General features: G+C 49.5%; 2 protein-coding genes across 4 annotated transcripts in view; both read left to right on the forward strand.

Moving 5' to 3' along the window:
- Positions 1-5836, forward strand: part of LOC144094025 (uncharacterized) — a 101922-nt gene extending 96086 nt beyond the window's left edge. Inside the window, exon 4 of the mRNA XM_077627868.1 lies at positions 5662-5836. Coding sequence (XP_077483994.1) covers positions 5662-5836 — 175 coding nt within the window. The remainder of the gene's footprint in view (positions 1-5661) is intronic.
- LOC144094022 (paired box protein Pax-6-like) overlaps positions 1-14335 on the forward strand; it is a 132222-nt gene that overhangs the window by 7702 nt on the left and 110185 nt on the right. The window contains exon 1 of one of the 3 annotated variants that reach the window (XM_077627865.1): positions 5843-6402. The exons of 1 other annotated variant lie outside the window; for it this stretch is intronic. In XM_077627865.1, the coding sequence (XP_077483991.1) occupies positions 6252-6402 (151 nt within the window). In that variant the 5' untranslated portion in view covers positions 5843-6251. Of the gene's footprint in view, positions 1-5842; positions 6403-14335 lie in introns of those variants that run through there. One more of the 3 variants, XM_077627866.1, reaches the window with a different exon arrangement.

The raw sequence follows: 14335 nt of genomic DNA on the forward strand, positions 1-14335 counted from the left end.
GCTCAGTTGGTAGAGCGACTTCCCCGGACAGGCGGTGCTATCCTCCGATCTGCTAGTTGCCTGGTTAGCTCACTTGGTAGAGCGACTGCCCCGGACAGGCGGTGCTACTATATGATCTGCTAGTTGCCTGGTTAGCTCATTTTTTAGAGCAACGGCCCCAGACAGGTGGTGCTACCTTCTGATCTGCTAGTTGCCTGGTTAGCTCAGTTCGTAGAGCGACTGCCCCGGACAGGCGGTGCTATCATCTGATCTGCTAGTTGCCTGCTTAGCTGAGGTGATAGAGCGACTGCACTGGGCAGTTGTCCCGGGCTCAAACCGCGGACCAGGACGAATTTTCGTCAACTGCGAAGTGTCGCTGAAAGCTGCACAGCTTACCTTTGTAGCCATTTGTTTGAGGTTAATGGATGTTAATGAGTAATTACTCCCCATTTAGTTTCCATTCCCAACGAAGATGACCACGTTTTTGTTCTAAGGACATTTTGAAACTATCTGTTCATCTCACCGTATCCTTGGTTCGGCCATATCCGGATACTCGACGACCCACGAATAGAAGGTTCCAAAAGTGCGTCTTTACCGCCAACGTAAAATAAAATTTGTTTAGCGTTTTTTAAACTTTTTAGTGTTTACCTCTTTGTGTCTGTCCTTCTGTGTGTAGTTTACTTGCCCATATGATGTGAATAGTAAATAGTATCTAAATTTTTTTTGTATATTTATAGACGAGCGAAAAATTGCTCATGTCTGAACTTACTTCACTGACCATTACTTCACTGACCACTGGAAGAGATATATTGGAGAGTCTTCGCAATTATATCTATATTACTGCCAGATGCATAGAGTTTTGGCGATAGACACGTGATTGTAATTGGATCAAACAACAATGAGAGAAAACGTAGCTTTTGAGACGCGCCCGAACTAAGTCGATACAGAATATGGCTGTGCATGTGAAACAGCTTCACATTTTTCGCTTGATGCGTCCACTCTTTAGTCTGAAACAAAGCAAGTGAGGCAATGGGCGAGTGGAATGCTTTCCCGTGTTTACGGCCGGGGTGCACGGCACTTTGTGCCTGTAGCATTTTCGCTGGCGTGCCATTCTACGCGGCTGCCATTCCGTTCCACTTTGGCGACAGCGGGCGAGCCGAGCAAACATCGCCTAACGGTGTCCCGCGACAATTCATCAGAGCCGGCGGGGATATCATTACACGCCGCGTGCGCTAAGAGTGCGCGCGTGCTCAGGCGCCAGTATAGTATACGAGAGGCGCGCGCGTGAAACACACGCATGCGGTGGCGTGACGCGCCGCCCCGGCAGACGTGGTGAGGCCCGTCCGCGAAACACGGCGACAGAGCCCAAGGACGGAAAGAAGAGCCCGCACGTCGACAGCGAGTGGCTCGAGCCGCGCACGCGACGACGTCTCGCATCGTAGTACCTGCAGTGGGAGAGGAAAAGCCTGTCCGTTATAAATAAAGCGGCCGCCTTAAAGAGAGTGCTTTTGTTTGAAGTGGCGAGCATGCGGGCAGCGGAGCGCGCCCGTGCGAAGTGCGCCCGCTTTAGCGTGACGTGCGATGTTTGCCTGCGGCGTCGAGGAACAGCGAAATGCTCTTTGCGGGCAGGTACACTGGGGAGTGGGGTACAGTGTGCCTATGTGTGTGTGTGTGTATGTGTGTGTGTGCGTGCGTGCGTGTGTGTGTCTGTGTGTGTGTGTCTCTCCCTCTCTCTCTGTGTGTGTGTGTCTCTCTCTCTCTCTCTGTGTGTGTGTGTGTGTGTGTGTGTGTGTGTGTGTGTGTGTGTGTGTGTGTGTGTGTGTGTGTGTGTGTGTGCGCGCGCGCGTGTGTGCGCGTGTGTGTGTGCGTCTCTCTCTCTCTCTCTCTGTGTGCGTGTGTGTGTGCGTGCGTGTGTGTGTGTGTGTGTGTGTGTGTGTGTGTGTGTGTGTGTGTGTGTGTGTGTGTGTGTGTGTGTGTGTGTGTGTGTGTGTGTGTGTGTGTGTGTCTCTCTCTGTGTGCGTGTCTGTGTGTGCGTGTGCGTGTGTGTGTGTGCATGTCTGTGTGTGTGTGTGTGTATCTGTGTGTGTGCGTCTGTGTGTGTGCGTGTCGGTGTGTGTATGTGTGTGCGTGTCTCTCTCTCTGTGCGTGCGTGTGTGTGTGAGAGAGAGAGGGAGAGATAAGTGCACGCCAGACGAGGAAGAGAACGCGCGCTGATGCAATTAGGCGACGGTGATTGCTGGCTCCGGGCGGCCGAGTACATTGCTGAAATTCGCCTCGCAGTCGATAGACGCGCGTCCGAGCTGGTAGATTGGCAGCGAAGGGTTGAAGCCGTGAGCTCTGCTGTCGGCTCTTCTTTTTGTTCGAGTACAGTTTCCTTTTCTTTTTTGTTTGTCTGTGCGTGTTCTCAGTCTCTCACAGATCGATCTGCCATGCGCACGTGTGTGACCGCAGCGCGCACGAAATGAACGCGGGGGCCCGAGATGGAAATCAAGCGAATGAGCAGCAGCTGTGACGGACGCGGTGTACATGTTCCACAAAGTGACCTTGTCAAATGCCGCCGTCTGCGCGACGTGGGGACGCTGCTGGGAGCAAGTGTGACGCCAGTGAATTTCACGGTCTGCAGACGTGGGGCTATAAGGTCGTGGTCTCGCTTGTATCGTGCAACTTGCTAATTACAGAACGCTGCATCCGAATGGCATTTATTCCTATGCGGCCGGTCGAAAAAATTACAAAACGAAAAATGACTGTACGTCGCAAAGTTTTGTCGCGCTCCGGGTTTTGCGGGCATTTCGGCAGGGAGGTCTTTATCTACCCTTCACAAAATGCTTCGACACTTCTGAGTAGGTATTAAAAAGAAAAAAATGTATCTTGCGTAATGGCGCTTCGCAAAACGTTGACGTGTTTCTCAGCAGCTGCCATGATTGGCCAGCGCTCCTGAGTCAACCGATTTCATGCAGAGAACTCCTGCTCAGCAGCAGTTTGCGCACCCCTGCTCTATAGGTCCCCACAGGGGCGTATATATAACGAGGGGCCGCGTGGGGGGGGGGGGGGGGGGTCCCTTCGTTCAAACGAGAAAATTTTCATGAGGAAACCTTGCACAACCTCAAATTTTTCGACCAAAAAGTCCGAGAAACACCTCAAGTTTTTCCCTCGAACACTGCTCTTCCAATGACCGCATCAACGCAGAGAGAAAAATTTCACAGGGACATCTAATTACCCTAAGTGTCGGCAGGGCAATAGCATTAGAGGCTGCTGATGCCTTGACAGGAAGTGACGTCACTTCCTTCCAGCCCATGGGCGAATTTTATGATCGACGGCACATTTTTTTTTTTTTTTCCCGATGAGGCTTTAAATTTATCGCACTTCAAAAGAGCGAATACACAAAAATAGGGCCGCACTTTTCGGTTTAAACCGGAAAACACCAAAAGATGTATGCTGAATTTATTTTTCGAAATTCCGTTTTAACAGAAAAAAGGTCCTTATTTCTGGCGTGCAAGCAACAACTGACTGGCTATTCAATACCAGTTACATTAGCTCCCAGCACAAAACTAAGAAAGTGTTGGAACCAGGAACCTCCTGAGACAAAGACATCGTAGGAATTTATCACAGTAACTGAGTCATGGTGCATTGATCCGCGAACTCAGAGACAAGGCTTTGCAAATAGGAAAGCCTTACCACATAGCTAAGCGCTACTGGCTGCGCGTAGTGCCGTCTGCTGAGACTTATCATCGACTTGGGGCCGACGCTTCGTTAATTTTTCCACTGGATATAAGGACATTGAAAACAACTTTTTGGAATCGTAACAGGCAACCGTCAATCCGAAACCATGCATAAACCGTACGAAGGTGTTCTCTTCCGGCTTCCGCGACGGTTAAGCAGCAGCTCGATCGGTGCCTCAGCGCGCGGAGCATAGGGTGCGCGGTCCTCTCGTTTAGTCCACAGTGCAACCAGAATGTGACAATCATGCTTTTAGAACTAAACTTCTTATAGTTTTGGCTCACGGCCAAGTCATTTAACTTCGGCGCTGTTACTTTTTGTTGCGACTTTACGAAGTCCTTCAGCAAAGACGTACAGTTCTTGCGAGGGCCATTTATACGGTACATACTGCTACATGAGCGGCTGGTTTAAAAAAAAGAAGGTTAATGTAAAATGTACATCACTTCTGACAGCACAGGGACGCCATATATTTCACCGATAAAAACTGAAAATTGATGTGTAGAAAATATTATCCACTGATAAAAAAAATGGCGGTGGTTTAGCTTTGGTTAAACCTGGAGTGACGCGATAGCTACAGCTGGCCGAGTGAAACTTGCTCAGTTGAATTGCAAAGTCAGTCTTTCGACGCTCCGTTTCGCTGGGCGTTCTTTCTTCATCTTCGTCCCACTTGACACGGCGCATGCGCACAGCTGTGGCAGGTCGGTTTTGCCGGGGCGCCGCGCCGTCGGCAGCAGCAGCTGCTCCGCACCACGTGGCTGGTCTCGTGATCAACCAGCTGACGAACCACGTGATCAGCCACGGCGCAGCGCCGCCTGCAGCTGCTCCTCACCACGTGACAAAACACGTGACAGCGTGGCGGCGCCGCCACGCTGAAGGCTCGAAATACTATCGTAATGTAGCTATCGCTACAAAACGAAATTGACATTCTGAAATAAGCAACGAAAATAGTCCGCCGAATTTTCGAAAAATGAAAACGGAAAAGTCAAACCCATAGACATAAAGAGAGAGAGAGCGAGAGCTAGACTAACAGTGGTATGAAAGACAGTCGGAGTGGGAAGCGGAGTAAGGCGAAAGGTAGCTGCACACGGACAGCTGATTAGAACTCGGTTTGAAGATTTAAAGAACTCGGGTTTATGCGTGAGCGCGAAGCTATGGGTAAAATATAAGCGCAGACCATGTTTCTATGCATAAGCCACGTGTAAGAGTCGGTGAGGGAATAAACTCCAGATAATGACATCCTAGTCAAAATCAAGAAGCGTTCATGGTAAGTGTATGCAAAGCGAAGACTTGAGATAACTGACAGTTCCTTATTAAGGTAACTGAACGGATTCCGAGACAAGGCAAGCGTATCGGGGAGTGGCAGAAAGTCAGGTGTGCGAGTGATATTAAGAAATTTGCGGGGCAGGAGATGGGACAAAACAGGATTAATTTGAGAGACATTGGAGAGGTCATTGTCCTGAAGTGGGTGTAGATAGGTTGTGCTGATAATGATGATGATAAACTCGACGACCATGGCGCTCTTCAGCTGCCCCGGGACACTGCGCTGGAGCCATGAGAATAAAAATCCCTGCCATTAGCATCGCTCAGCCAATGTGCTCTTTTCGTTCGACCGGTGACGGCAGCTGCTGCTGCCGCCGAAGAGCGTTGCATGGTGGTGTGCCCCGGGGGGCGAGCCCGCAACGGGACGAGTGAGAGGTGCCGAGGGGCGCGCATGCTTCTTCCTCGGCGGCGGCTCTGGCAGCAGCGGCGGCATTCGGAAGCTCGCGCACGCTCACTCTCGCTCATTGGCGCCCTCACCCCTGCGCGCACACACCGGGCCAGGTAGCCGGCGCACAGAGGCTCGCGGGCGCCGCTCGCGATTGGGAGTGTGCGCGCGCGCCGTGTGTGTGCTGCCGGGGAGCGCCGCCTTGACGTCAGGGACACCACCCGCCCTCATCAGAGCGCGCCTCTTCTCGCACGCGACAGGTTATCCGGGGACGCGACCCCCGCGGCTTCGGACGACGCTCTTGACCCAGTGCTCCGACACGAGAGGACCCGGCGGCGACTTGTGTGGGCGCTCATCGCCGGACGTGTGTTGACCGCGTGCTCCCCGCCGCTGGAACGGACTGCCCCGTGGACTCCCACCTGTGGAATCCTCTGACTGCGGTGTGCTCTCGTCCAGCGACCGTGGACTGGTCACTAGGCTGGTGGGACACCCGTGGTCCGAGTCTGTATCTTTAATTGTGACGGCGCAGCTCCTCGAGGGAAGGTGTCTATCTTCTCTACTCGAGACATCTCTCCGTGTCATCGCGTCAGTGCCCCGGTGCTGTCGGGAATCCCGATAACGAGGCGCTCTCGCGAGGTGAGACCTGAACCTCGCTTTGGAACTTGGACGGTGCCCGGCAGAGGCGATCCCGTCGTGCCGCATTGCGAGGCCAGTGACTGTGGGACGCTGTGTGCCCGCCGCGACGGTGGCGTCTTCGCCGGAGGCCCCCAGGCAGCGGCAGGAGCGGGACGACTCGGCGGCGGCGGCGACTAAAGCGGACGGGCCAGCTCTGAGCTACCGGCATGCCTTCATGGACCTGAGCGTGCCCAAGCGGGCAGCGACTCCTCCCGGCTCCTCGGCGACCCCTCAGCGTCCACTGCCGGTGCCGGCCATGGTGCACCACGTCCCTGGATCCCCGCCCGCGTTCTCGGCCTCGGACACGGCGCCCGCCGCCATCCCCGGTGAGTTTCGCATCATGCTTCATCGAAAAGACAGTTGGCCCTACTTTATGACGCTGCTTATGCCCGGGAACGCTGGCGGTCTGACAAAACGGGAATAAATCACATCTCACATGGAACGTGACAGGACCGCTAGACAAAAGTCTGTCCAGATACTAGCGACTACGCCAGGTGTTCGCGGCAGATTGCCTGGTTCTGTAAACCAGGCGTAGCATTTCACCGACCTTGCACCTCCTCGAAAAGACTCGCGCTTGGCCGCGGAGTATGTTAATGCCGATTCGAACTATCAGTGGGCTTTGCTCGATATCGACATTCGGACTGGCTGCCTGTTGCATTCGAGGTCGATCCTGTGTACCGCTCGACCATCGCTGCGGTCTGCTACGAGTCCATCGCGTGCGATGACTGTACCTAGTCTTCCTCCACTCGTTGGCGAAGAATAGACTGTGCTATGCTGTCATATCGGGTACGCAAAAAGGAAAATATGGAGATGAATATGAAAAACAGAAATCTGTAGCCAGGCCCTCACAGATGGCCGCACGCCAGCCCATGACTGGCGTGCGCCGTACTCTTGCCAATTTCAAGAACCAACGAGCAAGACGCTGGCATGTCATGAGTCAATTAATGTATCTATGCCTAACGGCCATTTGTTCTGACCAAGTACCCGATATGTGCGCATCCGAGCATGAGTAAGTAAACGCCCTTCACCCCCGCGTCCCACTTTAAATTGCATCTGCACCACTCATGATGATGCCGATTGCTATCCATTGTGTTATGCAGGAGGCGGCCTAAACCGTCAAATCTGAGCAACCTAAAGCTGACTAGCGAAGGCGTTTGAAATAGAGGGGGAGCTTCCATCATTTGTCACAGGTGCACTATACGCTCCGTGCCACAGTGCCCTGGCGGCGCTGGCTCACTCGCGCGAATAGCCACCCTGACCACCACTGTGCACCTTTCCTGCATAGAAGCAAAGGCGTGCAAGAAGTGGATGCGTGGGTTGCGATGCAAATTCATGTTGTGAAACCATTTACAAAAACTTCTTAGGACAGTCTATAGACTGTCAATAGACTTCTGTCTATAAAGTCTATAGCCAAATCCTAGAGAATAGTCTATAGGCAATACAAATCCGATAATGTTTCTAGACAATCTATAGATGTATGATATCATGCTCTTTTAGTAGACTTTCTTCTATAGACAGTGTATAGACTATGAATAGACAAGAAATATCTATACCAAGGCAATAGAGTCTACAAGAAGTCTATATACAGCCTGTAGACCATCGTCTGCGCAATAATACATCGTTTAACTGCGCGGTTTGCGTAAACTCAGTAGGTCTTTGATCATAAATGACTGCGCTGCGCTTGAATCCCATGGGCAGATGGCGGGCTCGCGCTGAGGTGGCAGGTGGCGCGAACGCTGAGGGCGGCACCAGCTGTGATGTGGCATTCCGCGCTGATGAACTTTTCTACTTGAGCTCCGGTGTACGGCTCGCATTGGAGCGAACGGGTCTTGTTACGTTGACAGGTACTAAGGATACTCATTCAGCGAGGCTCGTAGTCTGCCAGACGCAGGCACAGACAGAATGGTGACGAAAGAGCAAGGAACTGGGTACAAAAAAAGGGAGCCTAAACGTCTGCCTCAGGAACGCGGTAATATTTTGTAGCGATAGGTATATGTAAGGTACTTCCTGCAGTGGAAACATTGTCTGCGTTGTGTGTTGTACATGAAAATTTCCTATTCGGCCATTGCCAGTGTGCCCAGGAGCTGGCGCTCTCAGAGTGTTCCCTGGGAGATCACCTGACTCGGGCAGGCTTCAAAGGCGGGAAAGAAGGGGCGGGGGGGTCTCTCACACGCAGAGGGAAAACGGTACCGCTTTTGTCGTCACCTCTTTGGCCCAGAATAGACAGAAAATTATGGCAGGTTCCTTATTTTAAGCTCTCAGTGCACTGCACTATGAGACCACGGAGCCGATTCTTGCATACAGCACACAAGGCGTCGAATCGTCATAGGGCTTGCGCGTCGCAAATGTTAGAGGCCTATAAATCAGTGCACGCATATGCAAGAGGAGCTTCATTGCACTGCTCTGCGACTGTCGCTCACTGGAAGTGATCTCGCACCTTTTGAAAAACACTGCGCATGGCAAGCCTGTTTTCCGTATACTACGTGCAGCTTTCCACAGCAGGAGGGGCGTTCTTCACGGCGGCGTCGGCGCTGTAGGAACTCATTTCCAGGAACAAGTTCAGTAAATATTCAGCCCTATACTTCGCATCTGTTGCGTATTTGCATCGTGTGGCCTAAGCACGGTTTACTGCACTTTTTTTTTCGACAATAGCACTTATAAAACTCACAAAGTGCTGAATTTTCTTTAATTTTATTTTTTCTTTCATTTTGTTTACCCTGATGTCCATACCGATGTCGATACCGAGTGTACTTGCAAGCGCCCACCTACTTGCTGTATAGATGCACCGCTCATTCTTCTGAAAGCTACGCAACGCGTACATGCGCGCGCAATGCGAATAGCCCGAACGCATGCAGCTCGCGCGATGTCGCCGTACATGGGTTTCGCGGGTGAACTTTTAAGCCCACTTTTTTTTTTTTTCGTGGGGATAACGAGACCGAAAAAATAAGAAGAGCGGAAAGGAGGGTGCGTAAAACGAAAGCTTAAAGCTCGCGTTGTTTATGCGGAGAGCGGCCAGGCCATTTGCATTCGACATCCTGGTTAAACGTGGCTAAAGGGCAGGTAAAATATTATTGCGAAAGTTGGTCGCTCCCAAAGCTGTAGCGGATATGGAGCAGGCTGGTACATGTGTCATTGTGGACTGCGACTCCATACCCGCGGAATGACGATTGTCCTTGCATCCCACATAAGTAACTTGCTGGAAATGCTTCAGGGATCTAATCCGTTCTGCTGTGGACAGCGGAATTCAATGCTATCAGTCACACCGACGCAGTTAGCTCCCTGTACCCCCCCCCCCCATTTTTTGCTTTCTTTCCTTTTTCGTAATTTACTGAGGGGCGTACCCTAGGACGTTTGAGTACCTTCGTATAGTGGGATTTTCCATTCACAGAGTCAACTATCCGCCGCGGTTGCTCGAAGGTTAGGTGTTCGGCTACTGAGACAGAGGACACGATTCAATCCTGGCCTGTTCGGCCGCGTTTCAACAGAGGCGAAATGCAAAAAGGCGCCCGTGTTCTGTGCGATGTCACTCCACTACAGTGTCCCTCATAACGCGTATCTCGCTTTGGGTCGTTCAACCCTCTATACCGTGCCATAACGCTTGGGGTCCTGGCGGATAATCGCGCCTAATCTTACTTTTGGATCTGTACACACATGTGAGCTTTCGCGTCATGTAATAGTTGCATGTCGTCAGTTTGAGATTCGTTTTGTGTTTGTAAAATGCAATATTTCAAAACAAAAGGTAAAGAAACCAGCCGCGATGCGGTACAGGAATATGCCTGCTCTGTTGCACAGAACGTAGTAAGAATGTTGATGCTCAGAAAACATTTTGTCACTCCTCTCGCAGTGTTTACGCGGCAATGAAGCAAGTACTGAGCAGAGCAACTTAATTGGCTGCTGCGGGGCCGCCGTACCTCCTGGTATCTATGAGTACTCTACGGAACGTACTCTGTGGATACTTTATTTTGCACATGGTGCGCAAATACCCAAGCATTTTGCGCCATGTAGAAACTGAATATATAGTAGCGAAGCACACGCGCTTCTGCTACTGCATGCAAGTGCGATTAACTTTGCAGTTTTGAAGCTTTACTTTTTTATGTGCATTAATCATAGAAAATGTATACCCACCCTGTACTGTTCTACCCGACGACCAATGGATGTATAGTTACATTGTCCAAGAACAAAATAGACGGACAGATGGGCGCGGACGTATACGTGGATAAGTTGGCGCTGAATATGTTATTCGTGGGAAAGTATTGCCATTCCCATTGCTGTCGTGTGTGTGCACGTCTGCGCGCACAAGTGTCCACCATTGCGATACGCTCCACAGCAACGGTACTCAAAACTCTTGCGCAGGTTTGAGCGATATGCCCCGGCTGCGTGAAGCCCACACATACGGTGGTTCATGTATATCGAGCCGAGGCTCTATCTCTACGAAGATTACTGTAGCCGTATAAAAGCAAAAACAAAGAAAAAGATACAGCAGTATGAAGGGAAACAAAGCAGGAAATCCAGCGCGCGCATGGGATGACGCGCGTTTCACATGCGCTTCGTAGTCGCGCGGATCACGCAGCGGCGTTTTAAAGGAGGGGAGTCGCGCGTACTTAAAGGGCCCCCGCTGTGCAGTTCAACATGAACGCCGTTCGCCCGACCAGGTGTTGGCGAAGCCGCGGCGGGCTCTGACGACGACAACGGTGCAGGCGCGGAGATACCCGCCAGCTGCCGCGGTCGCGTACGGGGCCCTGCTGCAGCGCGGGGTGAAGCCCGCGACGTCACTGAGCCGCCTACGCGCTGCATACGGGACACAGTGTACGCGGCACACTGCAAGCTGTTGCTGCCGACGAGACGCGGCAAGTTAGAAAAGAAATAATAATGAAAGCTTTAGAATGTAGGAAGTGACGGCAACAGGCTGTTGCGCAATTTGCGTTGGTCTGGGTCGAATGCAGCCTTGCGGGCATGAAACGTGATGGAAGTAAAAAATAGACGGAAGGAAGACAGGAAACAAGAACGTGGTTTTTGCGAGGAGGGCTGCTCGTCCGTTCATCGGGGCACACTTTGATGCGCGCTGTACTGAGCGCAGTGTGTGTACATTGTAAGCGCGATATGCATCGAAGCCTGCACGATGGATGGGGAGGAACGTTGGCACGCATGAACTCTATAGAGAGGTTCTTCTCGTGTAGCGACTGGCGGTGATGAGCCGTGCCGAGGGAAGGACTGCTCTGGGAACTCGTGAATGTATTCTCTGCGCGCGGTTGAGCCGCGTTCGCGTGTGGTAAAAGTACGGCCTATCGTTTTTCTCCATTCTGATCAGACTGTTTGACGAGTTAGACGGCAGCTTGACATGTCCAATATGGTACACACTTGACCACTCTGTCGCTTCATAGTTAGAATACTGATTATTGCTGTCACTGTTGACCAGATAGCTCAAATGTATTCAAACTTTTTAAATTACTGGACTCGCTTCATGTATTTCTGTGGCTTAGTTAGAGGCGAGTTAGGCAGTTGGGAAATTCTGCAAACGAACGTCTGCTTCACTATGTCTCTGTTTAAAACTATCTCTTAATCGTGCTCATTACGTTGACATGTGTTCCGTATCCCTCGATAGCAACGCAGCGCAGCAGGATGGCGAGAGCTCCAATATCGGGTAGGGGTGCCACAGCAGACAACGCTTTATAAATTGACTGGGTAAGACGATAACGACAGAGCCCGCTGGTGCGCGAACCTGTCAAGTCGAGGGGCGGCTCTGAAGAGTTTGCGCAACGAGAGCTCTCAATGGCAGCTTGAATAACTAACATTTTTCAAGCACATGCTTGCGAGAATAACTCACTAAAATTGCTCCCTCGTAGAGGAAATTCTTTTGTGAAAAGTGTTTACTTGGCGTTAGCTACTACATATTCCGCCTTTTGAGCCAAATTTTCGCAGAGTTTCTTTTAAAGTTCGTGAAGTAAATCAAGTTCCGTCATGCTCGTTATTTTTTTTTTTGTGCGGAAGTGCAGTTTTGCTGTTCGAAACGGTATCGTTCCTTTTATCAGTTGTCGCCGGAGTAACACTGCCTTATAGTGTTCATTTGCTGAACTTGCTCACACAATATCCGATTTATTTAATAAATGACATCCCCACCATTTATTTTTTCCATGTAATGTTCTCAGGGCTGTATAACTCAACTGTGAATGCGGCATGTGAGTGGCTCTCGTGCTAATTATGTCAGCGGCGTTTGTCATAACATAACTCTATATTGAGTGCTGCTCACGATGGCATCTACGCTTATTTTTGTGTTGCGTGCTAGTAAAGTGCACAAATCGGGGTTTTTTACCTGTCTTACTTTTTTTCAGCACTTGAAGTGTGCATGCTGAAAATCGATGCATTTCTACAACTGTCATTCTCGAGATGCAGATTCAGTGTCTTCAACTGGCCCAGCTGCCGCCCTATTACAAAAATCTCTTTAGGCAGTCTATAGAATGTTTTTTCATAGACTTCTGTCTATAAAGTTTGTAGACTGTCTATAGGCAATACAAATCCTATAGATAGTCTACAGACAATCTATAGATTTATCGCCATACACTTTTCGTAGACTTTTGTCTATAGGCAGTCTATTGACCATGCATAGACACAATTAAATATCTATAGGAAGGCAATAGAGTCTATAAGAAGTCTATAGACTTGTATAGACCATTTTTACTATGGTATTTCTGAACTGTGCTCATCCTCACGCTCAATCTCGTCGATCCTTTTTTAGGAGCAAGTCAAATCTCACTCCTCTCACAAAACTACAGATTAGACTCTCCTACAAAATATCTTTTTATACAGTTTATATGTACTGGTCATAGACTGTGGCCAATAATAGCAGTAAACTTTCTATAGAAAAATCGTATAGCTAGTCTACAGACAATTCAAATGCTATAGACAGTCTACTGAGAATTAATAGAACGGAGAGTTGAGCGAGTTGGTACGTACTGCTGGGAATAACGGCGCTGAGACGAGGGACGAAGAAAGAAGAAGACAACAGGACCGGCGCTGACTAAGAACTGAACGTTAGTCATATTTAATAATACTAGAATCCTGTACAAACACATAGATAAACTAACAAGGGAAATCAGTGAAGCTTTTCATAATCATAAAAACGTTGAGTCATGCGTGAGCACCCCCTCTGTAACAGTTCATGACTGTGAACGAATGCATCTGGATTGAAGTGATTGATTTACCACTGTGGCTTTTGGTGTTCCGCATGCGCCCGTGGTTGTCAAAGGAGTATATTTTGCATGTTTTTTTTTCTAATAAACGTTCAGTTGTTAGTCAGCGCCGGTCCTGTTTTCTTCTTCTTTCTTTGTCCCTCGTCTCAGCGCTGTTATTCCCAACAGAATTAATAGGCTTATTGCCATACACTTTTAGTAGATTATTGTCTGTATACAGTCTGTTGACTATAAATAGACAAAATGAAATATATATGTGAAGGCAATAGAGTCTGTAAGAAGTCTATAGAAAGTTTATAGACCATTTTCTAAAGGATCGGGCAAAACGAAGAGCTTCCTTATCCGGATACGCTGCTTTGAACAGTTTAAGACCTCGAGTACCAAACAATAATCGGATTCGCTCTGCCTCTCCTCTTCTCCTGCGTAAAAGGAGAGGAGGATGTGGTGGCAATTTCATCATATACAGCCATTAAATTTCAACGCTTTCCCCCTCTGCCTGCATTCCTTACAAAAACTTCTTTAGACAGTCTATAGACTGTCCATAGACTTCTGTCTATAAAGTTTACAGGCTTTTTACAGACGAACCCTAGAGAATAGTTTATAGGCAATAAAAATCCTATAGATAGTCTACAGACAATCTATAGATTTACGGTCATACCCTTTTAGTAGACTTTTCTCTATAGACTACGAGTAGACAAAAAGAAATATCTATAGAAAGGCAATAGTCAATAAGAAGTGTATAGACTGTCTATAGACCATTTTTAAGGGTTGCCTGAAAGGTACCTCCCTTTTCCTTCTGCTGGTCAATGGTTGCAATTGTCTGCGTTGTACTTTGCGTCCGTCGAAAGCGAAAACTCGAGTCCCTTTAGAAGGTAATTAAGTTCCTGGTTTTTTTTAGAAGAATAAACCGTAAATACTGGACTCGACCGTCTTGTTAGAATGTGGTTGCTGAGTGCCAGCTCTCTTGTTGCGCGCAAGCATCGCTATGGTGCACGGCTGGTAAAATTGCCCAGCATGCGAAAATAAAGATGTCTAGCAGTTGTCGATTAACGTAATAGCTGTATCAGAGGGG

Source organism: Amblyomma americanum, chromosome 6, assembly GCF_052857255.1.
Source record: "Amblyomma americanum isolate KBUSLIRL-KWMA chromosome 6, ASM5285725v1, whole genome shotgun sequence".
Classification (NCBI taxonomy): Eukaryota; Metazoa; Arthropoda; class Arachnida; order Ixodida; family Ixodidae; genus Amblyomma; species Amblyomma americanum.